Source organism: Girardinichthys multiradiatus, chromosome 13 (assembly GCF_021462225.1).
Source record: "Girardinichthys multiradiatus isolate DD_20200921_A chromosome 13, DD_fGirMul_XY1, whole genome shotgun sequence".
NCBI classification, from domain to species: Eukaryota; Metazoa; Chordata; class Actinopteri; order Cyprinodontiformes; family Goodeidae; genus Girardinichthys; species Girardinichthys multiradiatus.
Genome location: NC_061806.1, coordinates 19,990,569 through 20,011,220, shown reverse-complemented (window position 1 = coordinate 20,011,220; position 20,652 = coordinate 19,990,569). Strand labels below are relative to the sequence as shown.

At 39.5% G+C, this 20,652-nt stretch overlaps 1 protein-coding gene across 3 annotated transcripts in view; it reads right to left on the bottom strand.

Annotated features, from left to right (window-relative positions):
• Positions 1-20,652, bottom strand: part of calcr (calcitonin receptor) — a 120,625-nt gene that overhangs the window by 66,879 nt on the left and 33,094 nt on the right. For 2 of the 3 annotated variants that reach the window (XM_047384533.1, XM_047384535.1), the window contains exon 2: positions 1,896-1,963. In XM_047384533.1, the coding sequence (XP_047240489.1) occupies positions 1,896-1,940 (45 nt within the window). In that variant the 5' untranslated portion in view covers positions 1,941-1,963. Of the gene's footprint in view, positions 1-1,895; positions 1,964-12,477; positions 12,508-20,652 lie in introns of those variants that run through there. The other variant, XM_047384534.1, reaches the window with a different exon arrangement.

Genomic DNA, 20,652 nt, shown 5'->3' with positions numbered 1-20,652 from the left:
GTTTTCGTCCCGGCCGTGGAACACTGGACCAGCTCTATACCCTCTACAGGGTGCTCGAGGGTTCATGGGAGTTTGCCCAACCGGTTCACATGTGTTTTGTGGACCTGGAGAAGGCATTCGACTGTGACCCTCGTGATGCCCTGTAGGGGGTGCTCCAGGAGTATGGAATCGGGGGCCCTTTATTAGGGGCCATCCGGTCCCTGTACGAGCGGAGCAGGAGTTTGGTCCGCATTGCCGGCACTAAGTCGGACCTGTTCCCGGTGCATGTTGGACTCCGGCAGAGCTGCCCTTTGTCACCGGTCCTGTTCATAACTTTTATGGACAGGATTTCTAGACGCAGCCAATGGCCGGAGGGGGTCTGGTTTGGGGACCAGTGGATTTCGTCTCTTCTTTTTGCGGATGAAGTGGTCCTGCTGGCCCCCTCTAGCCAAGACCTACAGCATGCGCTGTGGCAGTTCGCAGCCGAGTGTGAAGCAGCTGGGATGAGGATCAACTCCTCCATGGTACTCGACCGGAAAAGGGTGGCTTGTCCTCTTCAGGTTGGAGGGGAGTTCCTGCCTCAAGTGGAGGAGTTTAAGTATCTCGGGGTCTTGTTCACGAGTGAGGGAAGAATGGAGCGGGAGATCGACAGACGGATCGGTGCGGCTGCCACAGTAATGGGGGCGCTGTGCCGGTCCGTTGTGGTGAAGAGAGAGCTGAGCCGAAAAGCAAAGCTCTCAATTTACCGGACGGTCTACGTTCCTACCCTCACCTATGGCCATGAACTTTGGGTCATGACCGAAAGAACGAGATCCCGGATACAAGCGGCTGAAATGAGCTTCCTCCGTAGGGTGGCCGGGCACTCCCTTAGAGATAGGGTGAGGAGCTCGGCCATCTGGGAGGGGCTCGGAGTAGAGCCGCTGCTCCTCCACATCGAGAGGAGCCAGTTGAGGTGGCTCGGGCATCTATACTGGATGCCTCCTGGGCGCCTTCCTCGGGAGGTGTTCCAGGCACGTCCCACCGGGAGGAGGCCCAGGGGACGGCCCAGGACACGCTGGAGGGACTATGTCTCTCGGCTGGCCTGGGAACGCCTTGGGCTCCCCCTGGAGGAACTGGAGGAGGTGTCTAGAGAGAGGGACGTCTGGGGGTCTCTGCTGAGTCTGCTGCCCCGCAACCCGGTCCCGGATAAGCGGAAGACGACGAGTACGAGTACGAGCACGAGTACATTTGGGCATGCAGATAAATGATAAGGTGTTTCAAATCCCCCCCATGCCTACTAATTAAATAAATAGATCAGCATTAAATTAATAATTATGTAGGTCTCATTTACTTAAAAGGTGATACTATTATCCATTTTTTGTCATTTTAAAGCAAAGCATCTTATGCAACAAAACATATTATTATAGATTTTACAAAAAAGAAATCAAACATTTAATTAAAAGTATAGAAAAAACCTTACTTATGGTTTCTCTTTGGTAACTGTAGGATTCTATGGTAACGATGACTTGGCTGCAATTACGTGTTCCAAAATGTAACATTTGTCCACAATGTGAAAACAACTGAACTCACTGCAACAGCACAATGACATCAGAGGACTTTCTTTTCATTCTGTGTCATTATCAGAACCTTTACACCCTGGCGCCACTCCCACAAAGAAACAAATGCACACATGCGTCATTCATCTTTTAGTTTCTCCAGCCAAGCTGAGCTAATTAAATAGCCCAAATCATAACGGTTAGTGGAAAGCAATCATGAGATTTTGAGATTCTTGCTGATAAATGAAACCACTCGACCAAAACATATTACATGTCCCTTTAATAGAAATTGAATCCTTAGCACATGTGTACGGGATATAAAATAAGAAGGGCTTTGATCACTTTGCAAAGTTAAACTGTGAAAGCCAAATGAGAGCTTACCATCAGAAGAGACCAAACAGTCCACAAGGAGCCTGCAAACCTCATATCTTCCACACACAGGTAAATCTCTGGAGAGGGACAAAGAAGAACAACACGTTAAACCTATTAGAGAAATAATTTGTCTACCATGAAGGTGACTGACAGTACAAACAGTTATTGTTTTTTTTTTATTATTCATTTCAGATCAAGTTTTGAACAGCCCAGGAGAAAACAACCGCAGCAATCAATCATCAGAAATGCGAAACTCTGCAGCAGAAGCAATGCATATTGGGACATTTAACACTTCTCCGTGTGTGTCTATAAAGCAGATACACACATATGACATGTCAATCCATACTTGAAAAGATAGCATGAAAAAGTAAATTGTGGCTTTGGAAGAATGAAGAAAAACAGAGATGGAGTCAGACTAGAATAGTTAAGGCCCATTAATCAGCATGTGCAGAACAGCAAAGGCATGTGGGCTGAGAATTCACCTCAGGGCTTTTACTTTGGCTTACAGACAACCTGCTGGAAGCCCTGCACTCCACAATCTGAACTCTAAGAATTGCCCACTCTCTCCATACACCCTCACAGCGACTCGGGGCGCAGACTGTTCAGCAGACAGACATGGATGAGCAAGTCACAGAGTTATTGATAGTACTTCTTTTGGCAGCAGTGGCACAGTGCTGGTAGGTTACTTAGCTTTAAAATGACAAATAAACCTGGAACGGTATCTGCCAAGAATTCAAGGCTGAGGGTTTTCATCTGCAGCCAACGTTTCTGTAAATCTTACAATTCTTTCCATATTGTGGATGTTGATGTAAAAATTGTATCTAATATGTATGAGATGTTTTACCTCTCAGGAAAAACTGAATAAAATGTCCCACATCCGTTGTCTTGTTTATCTCTCCTAGATATAATTTTAATTATTATTTACATTAACAAAATAGCATTTTGGCAATTTAAATCCTTTCAACCCAGTATTGCTTTTGCAAATTACATGGTAGGTAAAATAATCAGTAATATTCTGGGTAAAAAGAAAAAAAACAAGTAAAAAATTTGGAAATCTGTCTTTCAAAGATACCAACAGTGAAATCTGTATTTGCGCACCATAATGATCTTAAAATGACACAATAACAAAGCTTGTTTTCATCAAATAATGATTATCATCTTGACAAAGCTACAGACCAATTTCTTCAGGTAACTACATAAAAATAGCATGGTTATTTTGAGATTACAGATGAATGAATTAATGATCTGAGAAAATCACATAAAAATTAATGACTGTAGAACCATTTTCTGGTTCTACAGATATCGATGACAGAATGTAAAATGTTAATATAAAAGATTAATACTAAGATTTCTGGAAGAACGGGTGTGGTGGGTGGCGTAGTGGCTAAGTCTGATCAATAGCATAGCGCCCTCTGTATTTTTGGCATCCTTGGTGAAAATTTATAAAACAAAAAACAAAAATTTAATCTCACACTGAAACAATTAGAAATATCCAAGTTTAAATACAGTATCAGTACATTTATTTGACATTTTTATGTTGATCAGAGTTATGTGACACCTTTATTAAATTTTTTGTGAGTCAGTGTTTGCCAAGACAATCAATATGAATTAACTCAGAAGGCCAATTCTCTTAGTCACTCTTCAAAATGGGAAAGACATGAAAACATGCCACATAGGCTGAGAGACTATAGAAAGTAGCTATTCACTGTAACAAGCCCACGTCTGCAATCAGAGCAGCTATTAGAACTGAAAATGTGACAAACAAGTCTGGAAAAGACTCAAGTCTATCTTTGTACCATGCAGAGTGAGCTGAACAGTTAGGAAGGTAAAAGAAAGAGAAGTCTCCAAAGCTCACTATTAGACAACTGCAGATATTTTCTTCAGTGATTATGACCCAGCAATAAAAAAATAATTATGTTAGTAATTTATTTATGTTTAGTAGTGGTGCCAATAAATCTATAAATTGTTTGCCATTTGTTTCTTACATATGACTGGACCCGGTTTGGCCCAAATTCTAAGGCACTAGCATTGCATATTTGTTAACAAGTTCCACTAAGTTCTTAAAAAGACTAATAGCAATTTAAGCCACAATCAGGTTTTAAGAATGGATTTAAACTAATCTCTATCCATTCCAACATTGCACACAACTTTTAATCTGCTACACAGAAATTGCAAACAGGCAGGGTTCCTTCTGGCTGTGATGGACTGGTGTTAGTGATGAATCAGAGAGGGATACATAATAGGCTTGTTTACATGAGTATTATCGCCACATAACCAATAAATAGGGCTCCCAGCAAAACAAATGATGCTTAAATTTGTGTTGGACTTTTTCTGGAGTTACGCAGATGTCTTTGAAGACTAAGTTATCATGAGTTCATAACAGAGAGCTGCAGGACGTGCTCTGTTTGGCTTAGTGCATGATGGGAAACGTGTCCTTTAACCTGATCAAGCAGCTTTTTGCTGCCTGTCTTCACCAGCATTTACACCAAGAACTGCTTTATGGGAGGCATTTTAAAAATATCAATGGACCTCTCCCTATAGTAACTGTGGGAACTATGAAATTGTTTCTAGTTTGTATTCAGGGTCATTTTTATGCCTGTGACTATACACCTAAACCATAAGACCTAAAACCAAATAGTGAGTTGGTGTATTTAAAAGCTTAGAGAAAGTCACAGAGAAGAAATGCTTTACACAGATAAGTTATCACCAACAATATATTGCTTTAGCTTTTTTTATATTTTGTATTCAGGAGAATGCTAGCCAAGCTAACCTCATTCCTGGACAATCTCTCATTCAGATGAGAGTAGAAAGCCTCTTCAGTGAAAGGTTTCTGCACACTAAATGCACCAAAGACTATTATTACTCCTTCCTCCTTGCAGCTGGCACTTCTCCCAGCACGCTTTTCAGTTGCAGCCATCAGGAAATGATATCAGTACCTCCTCTATCTGCGTGCAGTCACCTTTAACGTTAATTTGCTGTTTGGACTCAATGCAATAAATATTTGTTTATATTTATAGATGTTCTCCATCAATTGACTTAAATATATCTCTGGTTTTGTCACCTTTTTTGTCCTCTGTGTTTATTCTTATATTTTTGCTGCATTCATGCAAATTTTCCCACAGGGGAGCAAACAATATGTTCTACTGTAGAAGGCAGGGAAGATGAAAGAATCATTAAAACTGATGAGGGATAAAAGATTTCCTAAAAAATATTTTTTTAAATTCACCTCACATTAGTTTTATTAGTCAATCGTTAGCTCTGGCTAGGCATATGAGTAAAATATTTTGTGTAAAAGTGAGTTACTTGGCCTTTTCAGATACAGATATATGCTAGAAACCTCATATAGTCCATATAACTGAATGCAAGTGACAAATTTTGTTCAGTTTGGTCTCAGAGAAAGATCAAAATTATCATACGGTTCAATTATAGAGCTAAGTGTAATAATGGGTTGCCATTATAATAATGTACATGCAAGAGGTGAAAAGTCCTGCACTTGGCAACAGTGAAAACTATGCCTTCTTCATACTTTGAGTAACAAGTTATTATCTAAAGGTGTCCTTTTAAATCTCATCTTTTATTTATTGGAGTTACAGGGGTTGGACAATGAAACTGAAACACCTGGTTTTAGACCACAATAATTTATTATATGGTGTAGGGCCTCCTTTTGCGGCCAATACAGCGTCAATTCATCTTGGGAATGACATATACAAGTCCTGCACAGTGGTCAGAGAGATTTTAAGCCATTCTTCTTGCAGGATAGTGGCCAGGTCACTACGTGATACTGGTGGAGGAAACGTTTCCTGACTCGCTCCTCCAAAACACCCCAAAGTGGCTCAATAATATTTAGATCTGGTGACTGTGCAGGCCATGGGAGATGTTCAACTTCACTTTCATGTTCATCAAACCAATCTTTCACCAGTCTTGTTGTGTATATTGTCATCCTGATACATAGCTCCGCCTTCAGGATACAATGTTTGAACCATTGGATGCACATGGTCCTCAAGAATGGTTCGGTAGTCCTTGGCAATGACACGCCTGTTGGATGTGGTTCGTCCTTCTTGGTGGTATGCTGACATTACCCTGGATACCGTGGCTCTTTAAACATCACAAAGACTTGCTGTCTTGGTCACAGATGCGCCACCAAGACGTGCACCAACAATTTGTCCTTTTTTGAACTCTGGTATGTCACCTATAATGTTGTGTGCATTTCAGTATTTTGAGCAAAATTGTGCTCTTACCCTGCTAATTGAACCTTCACACTCTGCTCTTACTGGTGCAATGTGCAATCAATGAAGACTGGCTACCAGGCTGGTCCAATTTAGCCATGAAACCTCCCACACTAAAATGACAGGTGTTTCAGTTTCATTGTCCAACCCCTGTACATTTTCTTAATTTATTGGTTTTTATTGTACTGATTATAAATATTGAAAACTTGTTTTAATCTTTTTAATAAGGTTGCTGCTAATTACAACTATATTGACATCACCCCCCATCCTTAAAATGTCTGTTATTCAGCCATAAGATAACAACAAAGGCTTCTAACTCAACAAGGGGAACATTTGGTATTAAAAAAATGGTTGCGGTGGCAACCAGAGCACCCACTGGTGAAAGCAGCTGACAGCTATTTGGTTTTAGGTCTCAAGGCGGGCCAGAAGGACTGGGGCGTCTGTGGTTGCAAAAGCAAAAACTTCACTGGGGGGAATTCAGAGAGGCAATGGAGAGAAACCTTTGGTTGGCCTCAAGTAAATTCTGGAAAACCGTTCACCGACTCATAAACGGGAAACAGGAACCTTCCCAAACTGTGTACACGTTGGGGGAGAGGACTCCAGATTAAAGACATTGTTTGCCGTCGGAGGAGCACTTTGAGGATCTCCTCAATCCAGTCACAATGTCCTCCGTGGAGGAAGACGTGGGAGAATGTGATTCCATGACTATGGCAGAGGTCACTGAGGTAGTTAAAAATCTCCCCAGCGGCAGGCCACCAGGTGTGCCTAAGACTGGGCCTGAGATTCTGAAGGCTCTGGACATTGTGGGGATATCATGGTTAACATGCTTCTGGTCTACATGTGTTTTGTGGGTCTGGAGAAGGGCTGTCCGAAGGGGTGCTGCTGGAGTATGGGGTATCTGGTGGCTTTTAAAGGCTATCCAATCCTTGTATGCCCAAAGCAGGAGCTTTGTCCTCATTCTTGGCACAAAATCGAGCCTGTCAGGTTGGATGGGCTGTCCTTTGTCTGCAATTCAGTATGTGGTATTCATGGATAGGATCTCAAGGCATAGCCAATTACCTAAATGTTCCAGTTAATTCCCACAATTTCTCATTAATTCCAATAATTACCATGGAAAGTTTTTCAAATGGAACATTTCAGAAAATTGGCCTCCTAATTTGCTATGGAACGTATTTGGAAATTTACCAGAACATTCTCAGCACTGTGCAACTCTATGTTAAGAAATACATATCTTTCAGTATCATTGGGCAAAAACATGAAATAACAAAGAGGCCTATTATCCTTTTCACTCTTCAAAACAGGTAATAGAGCAGAACATGGCAATGAATTAAGGCTTCTGTGTGTTAATCTGCATAAATCAGGAAATGGCATTATAACATATACTTGCCAAACATTGTCCAATCTGCACTCAGAGCAATAATTACAAATTTCAAACAACTACAACTGTACCAAACAAGGGTGGTGAAAGAAAAACATTAACTTGGCAGTATTGTTGTAGAACAAAAGCAAAGAGTGGCATCTTGAGGTCAACATGTCCCCCATAATAACTATGTATTATAAGGATTTTTAACAAACTACGGCTTGACCTTTTCATAAAGCCATATTTTGCATTTGGCCCATAATTTTTAGCTTTTGACTTTATCTATTTCTTTCATCCACCAATACTTCTATAGTATGTAGACATCAGACAGCTGCTTGTCTGCCTTTTATCATTTAGATATTGGTCACATGTGCCAGAGACACAACAAATTGTGCTGACATCACATCAGTGATGGAGGATGTGTCAGCTCAATCTGATTTTCTGTGGATTTCCCACTGATTCAACACACACTAGCTCCGGCTCAGCAGACATAGATTTGGTGTCCCATTCCCTCACAGCCACAAATGAGTTGCACTACCATTCCCAGATCATGGGGATTAGTTTGACAAATGGACACATTTTGGATGTTAACCACAGAAAGCTGGTATATAAATCTTGCCTAAAGAGCAACACATTTGCACTATTCTCCAAACTACATGACAAAGCAACACACTGAAGCAACTCATGGGCCTATGTTCTTATTAAATGATATTTCATGTCCAACCTATTGAAGCCTCTTGACACTGCTACAGAGTATTGATATTTGATATTGCCCAAAATTCTTATATCAAAACTCACATTGAACAAATGCAAAGAGAGCAAAAAAAAAGCAATCTACAGCACAGAAATACAATTTTTATTTATACAACCTATTTATTAACTTCTCATTTTTTAAAACTTAAGGTGCTACTATGCATAATCCACATGAACAAATCTTTTGTTTTGTGCATTGAATTATAGATAACAAACCAATATCAGTAGAGGCGGGACTAAGTCATTGTTTTACAAGTCACTAGTCTAGTCTCAAGTAAAGGCAAGGAAGGCTAAAGTCGAGTCCAAAGTCCTAAACGTTTAATTTCAAGTCTTAAGTCATTTGACTAATTAAGTAATTTAATAATTTTGAGACTTATAAATTTCAAAATGTGGTTTTATCCACCAGAACAACCGGTAAGAGGAAGTGAAGTTCTGAGAATCAGTGCTGACGTTGCTTTTTACAGGAAATACTAAACATCATGATCCAAACATCCGGTAAATTTAGAAAATGAGCAAAAAGGTATCCATAATGCAATAATTTCTATTAAAAACCTTTTACAATACTACATGGGTGTAACGGGTTGTTCGAAAGACCCAAAATGTTTGTCGGACACAAGTGGTACGTTTTAGAAGATTTATTGATCTTTCTGGAAGGCGTTTGGCAGGAAACCACCAGCGGTAGGCACAGAACCTCTGGAGACTGACAGACTGGTTAGTGGCTGAGCGAAGAACTGAGAATATAGCAAAACTGAGAAATAAAGCCACCAACCTTTTCAGAATCCGTGAGAGGATAAGGAAACTAAATTTTGTCTCCTCAGGGTGATCATCAGGAGGCAGCAGCGCAGTGTCACACTGGCTGTCAGGTTTGCAAACCCAGTGACTGAGCATGAGGCGGTGGTCAGGGGACAGAAACAGAGTCAAAGCCGGGTGGACAGAATCAGGCGACAGGATCCGAGGGAGAGGCTTGAAGCCTGCTCTTTCTCCTAAGCTCCCTGCTTGCTTGCATTCTTTTACTCCTAACTTTTTATCTCTTAGCCAAAATTACGGAAATTTTGGACTAAAACTATTTTTTACCAGCGACTCAAGGATTATTATTATTATTTTTTTTTTAAAGGATTTTGACGTTTTTATAATCGAACTCGAAAGAAGGACAAGTTGACGCCAGCTAATCAGCACAAAATGCCTCCATTCACTACAGAGGACTTCGACAAACCTTTACAGAAATTGTCTCTTTTGGAGATGAAAATCCATCGACTAGAAGTGAATGTGGAGGTGAATATGGGGTACATCGATGATTCAACTCTGCCTTTGATCCCAAACAGTGACAGCCAGCTCAACGACTCAGCAGCATTTTGAATCAGCTGAAGGCTTTTAACTGCATTTTGTGGACATCCTGATAGTAAAGAATTACAATAGTCCAGCCTTGAAGTAACAAATGCATGGACTAGTTTTTCAGCGTCACTCCTGGACAAGATATTTCTAATTTTGGCAATGTTCCGGAGGTGAAAGAAGGAAGTCCTAGAAACCTGTTTAATATGGGATTTAAATTACAGGTCCTGGTCAAAAATAACACCAAGGTTTTTTACTTTATTACCGGAGGTCAATTTATTGCCATCCAGGTTAAGTGATTGACTAAGCAGTTTCTTTTTTAAAGACTCCGGTCCAAAGACGACAACTTCTGTCTTGTCTGAATTTAGAAGCAAAACATTTAAATTCATCCAAGTTTTTATATCTTCAAGACATGCTTGTAGTCTATCTAACTGGTTGGGCTCATCAGGATTTATGGATAAGTAAAGCTGAGTATCATCAGCGTAACAGTGAAAATGTATGCTATGCTGCCTGATAATTTGACCTATTGGATGTGTAGCACAATTTAATGTACTAAGGGACTAGATAGCATATGATATCAGAAGACTACATTCATATACTGGAGCTGTTGTCAGTAATCAATAAAAACAATGCAAAAGAATAACTGCTCTCAATACCATGTATTTTATAGAAGGGAAAATTAAAGTAAACACCACAAGACACAAAACATACATAGAACTAAACAATAAATACAATATGTATATACACAGTACTGCAGTAGATCTTCCATATGAATGTGCACAAAAATCCTAAATTTCCCCTCCGGTCAGCACAATGTCTGACACACATTTAAATAGTTTATGGTCTGATTATCCAGATATTTAAGATGAAAATGTCCAAGCGCAATTTGTTCCCAATGAAGAAGAGATGAATAATGGATTGTGTGTCGGTATAGTGAGAAGGAGGGGGAAATACTACGGACCATCAGCCTCCTACCAGACCAGCATGGAGTGAATTTCAAGTTCTCCTGGCCCAGCCAGTTGTCAGAAGCTCGCCATCCTTTAACCCTAAAAAGGGTCACCTGGCCTGTATTGAAATAAACAGGACCAGTAAATTACCAGCCTGCTAGTTAGCTAGACGTTTTTCAAATTATATACAGAAATAAATGCAATTATATCCACAATCAAATCTTTAAGACAAAATAGACAAATCAGCATTTATCTCATTATCTTAAATACATATATTGAATTTAAGAAGTTACATCATGTAACAATTTATGATCAAACAATTAGCATTGGCTACCACCACCAACATGCTAAACAAACAGAACAACATTTTGTTCACTACTCACCAATTCCATATATAGTTCAGCGCATGACAGCTTCATGGCTCCAAGCTCACTGGGTATTCAGATTGTTGGGGCCATCCATTTTGGTCGCACATTTTGAGATGCGCAGCTCAACAGACGTCGCAGCTCTGACGTCACTGGGAGCATAAACCAGCTGAGATGCCGAGTTTCGTTGCCATTTCCTGCATGTCTCACAGGACAGCGCATCGGAGGCACATATTTGGAGAGACAAAAACTCACAGGCGAACTTTTGCTCCACAAGGCCAGGAAGAGCTTGAAAGCTGGAAATCTGTCTGATACGAGAAGATCAGAGAATTTATTCACCGATCGAAGACCGCGCCGACACCCGGCGCAGGTGGAAACCAACACAGGTTCTATGTCCAAGGAGATGAGTTTTCCTCCTTGTGTAATGCAGTCGACTAACGGTTCATCTTTTCCCCTCCTGGACGGATGAGAAATTACCGTTTTTTTTTCTTTAATTTGATCACGGATCTTCAGACCTGATCCCTCCTTGGCCGGTGGGGAGCAGAAATCAACGTCGAAGTAATTTAGTTCTTTTCAAATTAAACCGGATACGTGCATTTAGAGGTCTGTGCAGGATGAGGCAGTTAAGGTGATGTAGAATCACCAGTAGTTAATCTCAGGTATTAACTTGTTGCATGCAATACTGATTGAATTATGTTATGCTGAGCTGTGTTTTGATTTGCTGCGCAAGAGCTGCTGAATTGTGCGTGGTTAATGTTTTGTCCGGCTGATCCCAAATCAGCCAGGAGTTAGAAGTTGGACTTTTAAAAGTTTTTCATTCAAAGCAACTGCGGTCTAGGCCTCGCCCGACCACTCTTTGTTCCAGTTTTATAGCCAGAGATTTTCCACTGAGTTCCTGCCTCAGAGTTTATGACCCTTTGTCAAGATTTGGAGCGATCAGCTGGTTGTGGCTAAAGGGGCGTGGCCCCATCATTATATCAGCTGATTGCTGCGATCGAGACATCAGCACCAGGAGGATCTCTTTCCATGTAACCCAAATTACACATTTTGTCCATAAAACTACTGGTTTGATCTTCATAGACACCAAATGCGCATATATGTTTTTCTTTTATTATTATTGTTAGGTAGTCATTTTTATTTCCTTTGTGTAGAATAGTGCTTGTTAGTTAGGTGAAGGTTTTTGGACCAGAATAATGGTATATCAGGATTATTTGGCTTCAATAAATCTTCATATATATTATTAAGAGAAGCGTTTGTGTTTATTTCGTGCAAGAGTGATTTATCTGTCAAAACAAGGTCGAAGTTCCCCCACCTTCGGTGAAGCGGTTGAAAAAACAGTGACAGTTTGTGGTTTGGTTAATAATTTGTAATAATTAAAGAGCTTTGAGCCCATAATCACAACACCAGAGGACATCTCTGATTTCTATTCGTAAGTAATGATTTTTGGTTAAGAAATTAATTTTTTTTAAATTATGATTTTAAATTAGAATTCTTGATGAATATTAATTAATCAGTAATCATAATCCTTACAAGATCTACATGATTTTTATATTGTGAGTTTAAAAGTGCATAATAAACAAAGAGATGAACTAATTGTTTGGAAGCACAAACCTGTAGCTCCTTTGTCTCCAGCTCTCCCCCTCACACCTGATTGGGAAAGCTGGGGCAGGCCTGATTAACCACTTCAAGTGCAGTGATTGGCTGAATGCATTGTGTGACTAACTGTCATTCCAACCAATGGAGCAGTAAAGGCGGGATTAAGGGCAGTTTTTTCTGAGTTTCTTTCTGGGTTACAGAAGCATATATATAGTAAAGAGAATTGGACCCTGTGGTACTCCACAATTAACCCTGGAGTTTAAAGATGATTTATCATTTACAGGAACAACTGGAATCTGTCAGACAAATAAGATTTAAACCAGCCTAGCGCTGTTCCCCTGATCCCAACAGCATATTCCAGCCTTTCTAAGAGAATATTATGATCGACTATCAAATGCAGCACTGAGATCTAACAGGACAAGTACAGACACAAGATAAAAGGTCTGAAAACTGATCTAAAAATTGAGAGTAAGGGCCTGGTGGACGGTACAAGACAACAAACAGAAGTGGTTTTAGTGCTTTGCAATTTGGATGAGGAAAACTAAGGATTAAATATTCAAAAGAGTTGTAGCTATTGATTGGTCTGGGGCTAGTCAATAAATCGGACTGAAAGATGGTTGCTACTCCTCCTCACCCAGTATTTTGAGGAATGTGAAAATTTAAATAATTAGTAGGAGTTCACTCATTTATAGTAACATAATCCTCTTGCTGCACCCGTTTTCTGTGAGGCAAAATAAATCAATCTGATTGTCACAAATCAGGTCACTAACTAACAAAGTCTTTCAAGAGAGAGATCATATGTTCAGTAAGCCACATTTAATTGATTTATTTTTCTTTTTTGTCTGAGTTGTGTTTATTTCTATGAGATTTTCCTGATTTCCTCCTTTTAGATTATTTTTTAATCTATTCAATTTTGGCCATGGGCGAGACACTGTCTTAATAATCAATGACTTCATTACTGACCACGATCTTGATGTTATGTTTTTAACAGAAACATGGCTACATGAAATTAATGAAGCTCCCATTCTGATGGAGTCGACACCTACGATCTACAATTTTCTTTGTGAGAGCAGACAGCAAAGAAAAGGTGGAGGGGTGGCCACTTTGTTAAAAAATTTACTAAAGTGTAAAAAAGTATTTCCGTGGAAATTTGACTCTTTTGAATATTTGGCTCTCCAGGTAAAGAGGTTGGTCTGAACCATGTTGTTGAATATTTACAGGCCTCCTAAGTCCAAAACAAACCTTTTCAGTGATTTTAATGAGCTTTTATCTGTGATATGTGTTGATTATGACTGTTTAATTATTGTGGGAGACTTCAACATTCACATGGACAATCCTGAAGACAGAAGTGCAATAGATCTATGTGACACTCTTAGAAAGTTTGGTTTGACTCAGCATGTTAAACAGCAAACGCACAAACAGGGACATATTTTGGACTTGATCATCACTAAGGGTCTAAACATTTCCAAGGTGTCTGTAACTGATGTTTCCTTATATGACCACTTTTCGGTTATTTTTGAAAGCATCATCTGCAATGGCTCAGTTTGCCAAAGAGACATGATAAGAAAACGCATCTTTAAGGACGGTGCTGCTGAAACCTTTAACCAGATTTACTCTTCTACCTTCACTTTGCCTTACAACACTGTAGATGAGCTGGTAGAAAACTGTCTTTCTAAAATCACGGACATCATTGATTCAATTGCTCCAATTAAAGTGAAAGTCGTTTCTGGGAACAAAATGTCTCCATGGAGAAATGCTCCACCAGTCAGAAGTGAAAAAAAGGAGTGTCGAAAAGCTGAACGCAGGTAGCGAAAGACTGGACTCCAGGTTCACTATATTATCTATAAAGAGAGACTATACAGATATAACCTACAACTGAAAAATGGAAGGGAATCTTTCTTTTCTGAGATCCTCAGCAAAAACATTAACAATGCTTGTGCATTATTTGCCACGGTCGACCGGTTAACAAACCCTCCTGTAACTGTAGCATCTGAACTCCACTCTACCAGGGCCTGCAATGAATTTGCTTCTTCACTGAACAAACCCAAAAGATCAGAGGGGCAGTCAGCACATCCACATCAACTCTAGTACCAATGTTGTCTCCAACTAGAACTGATTTTGACAAAATTTCCCAATTTCACCAAATAAACTACAAAAAGTTAGAAGAAATCATACGCCAACTAAGCTCTTGTTCCTGCTCTCTTGATGTTTTACCCAAATCTTTCCTTAAGAAAGCTTTGCCCATAATAACATCTGATTTAACACAAATAATAAACGCATCCCTTTTGTCAGGTGTTTTCCCCAAGGTCTTGAAAACAGCAATTATCAAACCTCTATTGAAAAAGAGCAACTTGGACAAGCTGCTACTACAGAACAACAGGCCTATATCAAACCTCCCCTTCATCAGCAGGATTATTGAAAAAGCTGTGTTTCAGCAGTTAAAAAACTTCCTAACAATGACCAACTGCTTCGATGTCTTCCAGTCAGGTTTCCGTGCTCACCACAGTACAGAGACTGCTCTTGTCAAGGTGTTCAATGACATCCGATAAATGCAGACTGTGGAAGAACCACAGTGCTGGTATTTTTGGACATTAGTGCAGCATTCGACACTGTTGATCACTCCATTTTATTAGAGCACCTGGAAAACTGGGTCGGCCTTTCTGGTACAGCATTACCTCCCCCGGCTGAAAAACACGAGTCGTCCCATTAACAGGAGGTTGTGGCGCATTATTTCAAGGAAGTAAAAGCCTAGCCTATGTAACGATTTTATCATTTTAGGCTATAGTTTATAGATTAGTAAACTAATAATATATAAACTACAGCAACAGTGCAACAATCAGCGCAGGTCCAGAGACAGGGAGACGAGCCAAGTGCCCAGTGCCCAGCTATAAACCCAGCAAAACCAGCTCCCTGGCAGGAGAGAAGCTAAAAAACAAGGTACTAATAATGGAAATAGAAATAAACAATAAGTTAGGTCATAGATATAGTAGCCCAGTAACAATAATCTATTCTGCGCTTTACAGCGTTTTCATTGCAAGACGAGCGCACACCTGGGAAGGCGGAGGAGATAGGAAAGGATGGTACTGTGTGGACAGTGGTAGGGGAGGAAGAAATTAGAGGGAGGCGTCAGAGCCTGAACGCGTTGACAGAGCGCCAGATCCAAGATGCCCAGACCGCGTTCCTCTGCTTGGAGGATGCCGAAATGCTCATCCACGTTCAGGGCTGCGCCGTGGCTGAGGCCCGCAGGGTTTTAGGAGATGATTCCTCCTCAGACATAAGTGTGGATGAGATGAAGGCATTTTTAGCACTAGTTTATGTCCACGGAGTGAAAGGTGGGCGTAACATGGAGCTGTCCAGCTTTTGGTCAGATTAGTAAAGCTTTTTTTTAAAATGTACCCACTACTCTGTATTATTTTTCTGTATTATTTATAAATAGTAATAAAATTTAATAGGTTTTGATCAGATACTATTATTAATTCTTGTCAGAATCATAATTTTATAGTGTGCAAGAAAACCTTTAGCATTCTGATCAATGTAATGCGATGACGTCATCACCGCCTCGCATCCAGAATGCTTGCCGTCAAATTGACGGGCTTGGGAGTTCTAGTAGTGTTAGAATTCTGGGAGTCCTAGTGTTAAAAGTTAGCACACAGCTTCAGTTAATACAGCTAGAAACCACCAGTCACGCTCGAAACGTGACTACGACCTGAACCTTCAGAAGTACATAAAGACAGTAACAAGGTCGGCCTTCTATCACCTAAAGAACATCTCCAGGATTAAAGGACTAATGTCTCAGCAGGACCTTGAAAAACTAATTCATGCGTTCATCTTTAGTAGAATTGATTACTGCAACGGTGTCTTCACAGGTCTGCCTAAAAAGTCGATCAGACAGCTGCAGTTGATCCAGAACGCTGCTGCCCGTGTCCTCACTAGAACTAAGAAAGTGGAGCACATCACCCGGTTCTAAAGTCCTTACACTGACTCCCTGTAGCTCAGAGAATAGACTTTAAAATACTTATGTTAGTCTATAAATCACTGAATGACTTAGCACCAAAATACATTACAGACTTGTAGTCAGTGTATCAACCACCCAGACCTCTCAGGTCTTCTGGACCAGAACCAAACATGGAGAAGCAGCTTTTAGTTCTTATGCTCCACTAATCTGGAATAAACTCCCAGAAAACTGTAAAAGCGCCAAAACCCTAAGTTGCTTTAAATCAAGAATAAAAACTTATTTGTTTAGAGTGGTCTTTGGATGTGTTATCTAAACATTATTAGTTAAGTTTTTAGGCCAATTTTCCTTTTGTTTTCTTATCCATCATTCTATTCTCTTTATTTTTTTTAATTGCCTCTGTTGTTTGATTTTTTGTATCATTGTAATGTTTTTCCTTATATACAGCGCCTTGAATGCCTTGTTGCTGAAAAGCGCTATATAAATAAATTTGACCTGACTTGACTACAGATCCAAGGGTTAGGCAGAGAGGGTTGGTGAGGAGGCAGAAGCAAGGTCGTTTGTCCAGAAAGGAGAAGCCAATGAAGTATCCGACATGGGCAAGGCAGAGCAGGAAATCCGTGAATCAAAACGAGATCCGATCAGGCAGACAGGCAAGGAAGGACTGGATACTAATCACACAAAGGCTATCGATAATCTGGCACTGGTTATCTGTCAGAGAGCTCCTTATAAAAGCAGAAGCACAGGTGGAGCAGATGAGGAGTAATTAGGGAGCTGGCTAGGAAGGAGCAGGTGAAACCAATCCTCCTAAAAGCTGCAGCCCAGGCAGACAAAGGTGATGCAGACAACCAGTGCAGAATCACATGGGTAACATTTGACCTTAACAGCTAAGATTATTAGTACAAATAAACGATTAGGGTGCTGCTATCTGCCAGCTTGGATGCATTTACTTTGTGGTTCCGTCTCAATGCACAGACACTTGCTGTTTACAAATAATAATAATAATAATAATAATTAATTTAATTGAAAAAGGGGAAATACTGAGAATGTTAGGTGGTAACATTCTAGTGCAACAAACTATAGTAACCATCTGAATTAAAGGTCTATCACAAGGTGAGCACGCTGCACATATAACCATCTGATTTAAATGTCAATCTGTAATCTTTTATCGTTTTACCAAGCTCCATAGTTAAATTAGTGAGCACAAAAGAACGTAGTTGTTTTGTAGATATGCTGACATTAGCATACATTGGTCTCTTTATTTGCTTTTATTCATCAGTCTTTGTGTAACTTTAAACATTAGAAGGAAGTCAGATATTGTTGTCTCTCTTGTTTTCGGCCCATATGTTTTCCTAACTCAATTTTATTTATTTTAGATCGCCTTGTAGTCTGTGCAAGCGAATAAAACTAAATAGAATTTTCTGTATTGCATTACATGTATGGATTCTGAGAATGTACTAAAAACTGGCTGGTAATCAATACATACAGTACAGACCAAAAGTTTGGACACACCTTCTCATTCAAAGAGTTTTCTTTATTTTCATGACTATGAATATTGTAGCTTCACATTGAAGGCATCAAAACTATGAATTAACACATGTGGAATTATATACTGAACAAAAAAGTGTGAAACAACTGAAAATATGTCTTATATTCTAGGTTCTTCAAAGTAGCCACTTTTTGCTTTGATTACTGCTCCGCACACTCTTGGCATTCTGTTGATGAGCTTCAAGAGGTAGTCACTGAAATGGTTTTCTAACAGTCTTGAAGGAGTTCCCAGAGATGTTTAGCACTTGTTGGCCCTTTTGCCTTCACTCTGCGGTCCAGCTCACCCCAAACCAGAGGTGAGCAGAAAGCAGGCTAACTTGTATTTTTGTAAGATCAAGGTGCTTAAATTATTTGTTTCATCCATAAACAACAAATTTTGGTGGCTTAATAAGCATAGTTTTTTTTCCTCTTAAACCTAAATAATCTGAGGCTTGAAGTGATTACTGGTATTCTTTACAATTTATTATGTAAAATGGGTTGTTTGCTCTCTTTTCTTCTGACTAGTAGGTTTTGTTCTTTACATTTTTCCCATTGACTAAGATATTTCCAACAATCCAGAAAGATAAATGGCATGATTCCATAATTAATCTGCTACTTTCCTAATGAGGATTAATTAAATGGGGCAAGTATTTTCAACCTATTTGTCGCCCTTATGTAATGTGTTGTAATGAGATTTTTTCATGCGTTTCTGTGAAATCCAGTGGGATAAAAACTTCACATGCCAAGCTTGACTTTTTCAAGAGATCATGCTTACTTGAAGCCGGAACAATAAACGAAGAAAGCAGTAGAAAGTTTGCATTTTGACCTGATCTTTTTATTTTCTGTGTAAAAAAAACCGAAATACTGTTCTTTCCAATTAAGGTAAAAAAGAAGGAGCTTGTGTTATTTTCTCTCTGCTTCTCTTCAACCAAACCTAGTTTTTCTCTGCATTCTCATTTCCTCTCTGGTCTATTTTTACCTCCGTATATCTTTTACTGCTATAATCTATTTCCCCTATCACCTCATTTTTCTGTATCTCGCTCATCCATTCCCTTCTGTTTTCACTCCAGCTCCCTCTTGTCCTTGCATTCCCTCCCTTTTTCTACAATCTCCCCATCTAAAAGCTCTGTATTCTTTCAAAATACATTTGCTTTTTTCCTCTAATTTTCAGCAGCATTTTCTAGGCTCTACTTCTATTTGAGACAACATTGGAAGATCCAAACAATTGAGCAGTGAGCACATTCTTTGAATAGGCTCTTGTTATGGTGACCTGTAAAATTTTCAGCCCTTCTTTTTGGGTTATCCTTTTCAATATTTTCCATCCTGCTGTTTATATAACACGGAATACCAAGAAAGCACAGTATCAAATGTGGTTTTCACTGAAGTGATTTTTCACTATACTTGGATAACATCCAATATGATTGTAATGTTAATATACATTATTTGGCTTTCATATTTTTGTACATTTTTGGCACACCATATTTAAATACAAAAAAAGCTATATCCCTGCTTATTGTCTATCTGGAATAATCCCTCACTTTCCAAAAAGGCATAGTCAACAAACCTTTATTTAATCCTCAATTTTTTATTGACATTAAAAAAATTTACATTTTAATGTGTTGGTGAGGTTTTATAGCACCCTGCTTACCTATTGGCACCATGTGTAAAAAGCCTAAATGTGTTTTACCTTGGTCAAAATGGGAAAGAGGAGCTTTACTTGCCACGATAGATGATGGTAAAGTAGGTAAAACAATCTCCAAAGCTCACTGTTAGACAACTGCACAGAAGAATGGTATACTGGGGTTGCTAAGTCACCATAACAATCGTTAGGCACAGCATTTGCAAGCCGTTTGGAAGGCATGTCAGCAAACAAAAGTGTGGCATTTGTGAAAATGCTACTGAGATTTTATCTGGAGCTGTGTGCTTTGGTCAGATTAGATTAAAGTTTACCTTGTGGGCAACAAGCACTTTAGGTGGGTTTGGTGTGAAACAAGATCAATGTGGGGAAAGGCACCTCCTGCCTCTGTTAGGTATGGTGGAGGATCTATGATACTGAGGGCTTGTTTTTCTTCCAATGTTCATGGGAACCTTGATGTTGATTCTATTGGTGGAATTACCTTCTCAGCATGTCACCAAGTTCTGCAGAGGATTGGTAATTAACTACTGATTTGATTCAGGTGTTGAACCAGGTTAAACCTCTAAAATATGAAAGACACTAGTCCTGGTGTACTGAAATATTTCTAAGTCTAGGTTTCCATGAAAGCCTGCTCTGTAATGAAATATTTATTTTATCTTTACGTCTGCCTACCAAAGTTTCAAAATTTTTACAACTGCTGTGATTTAATGTGTTGGGTCGGGTGTCTTTTTAATAAAGAAAATAAAAGTTAAAAGTTAAAATCATGAATCAGCTCTTACTTAGATATAGTCAGATCTAAATGAAAGTATCCATACAATCAATGTTGCAACGCTGCTAATTAGCTTGGATAATATGTGTGATGTCTGCAGAGTGATTCTTTCTAAACACATCATCTCTTCGTAGCTAATTCCTTTAGCAGATTGTGTCCAGGTGAAGACACATCATTACCAATGACAGTCGTGTTGCAGTGAGGAACGACTGAGCAGTCATTTTTTGTCTGTATGCCTGACAACCAAAGAATGTGGATAAATTTAACCAGTGGAAACCAAACAGGTTATGACAGTGAAACTCAGTT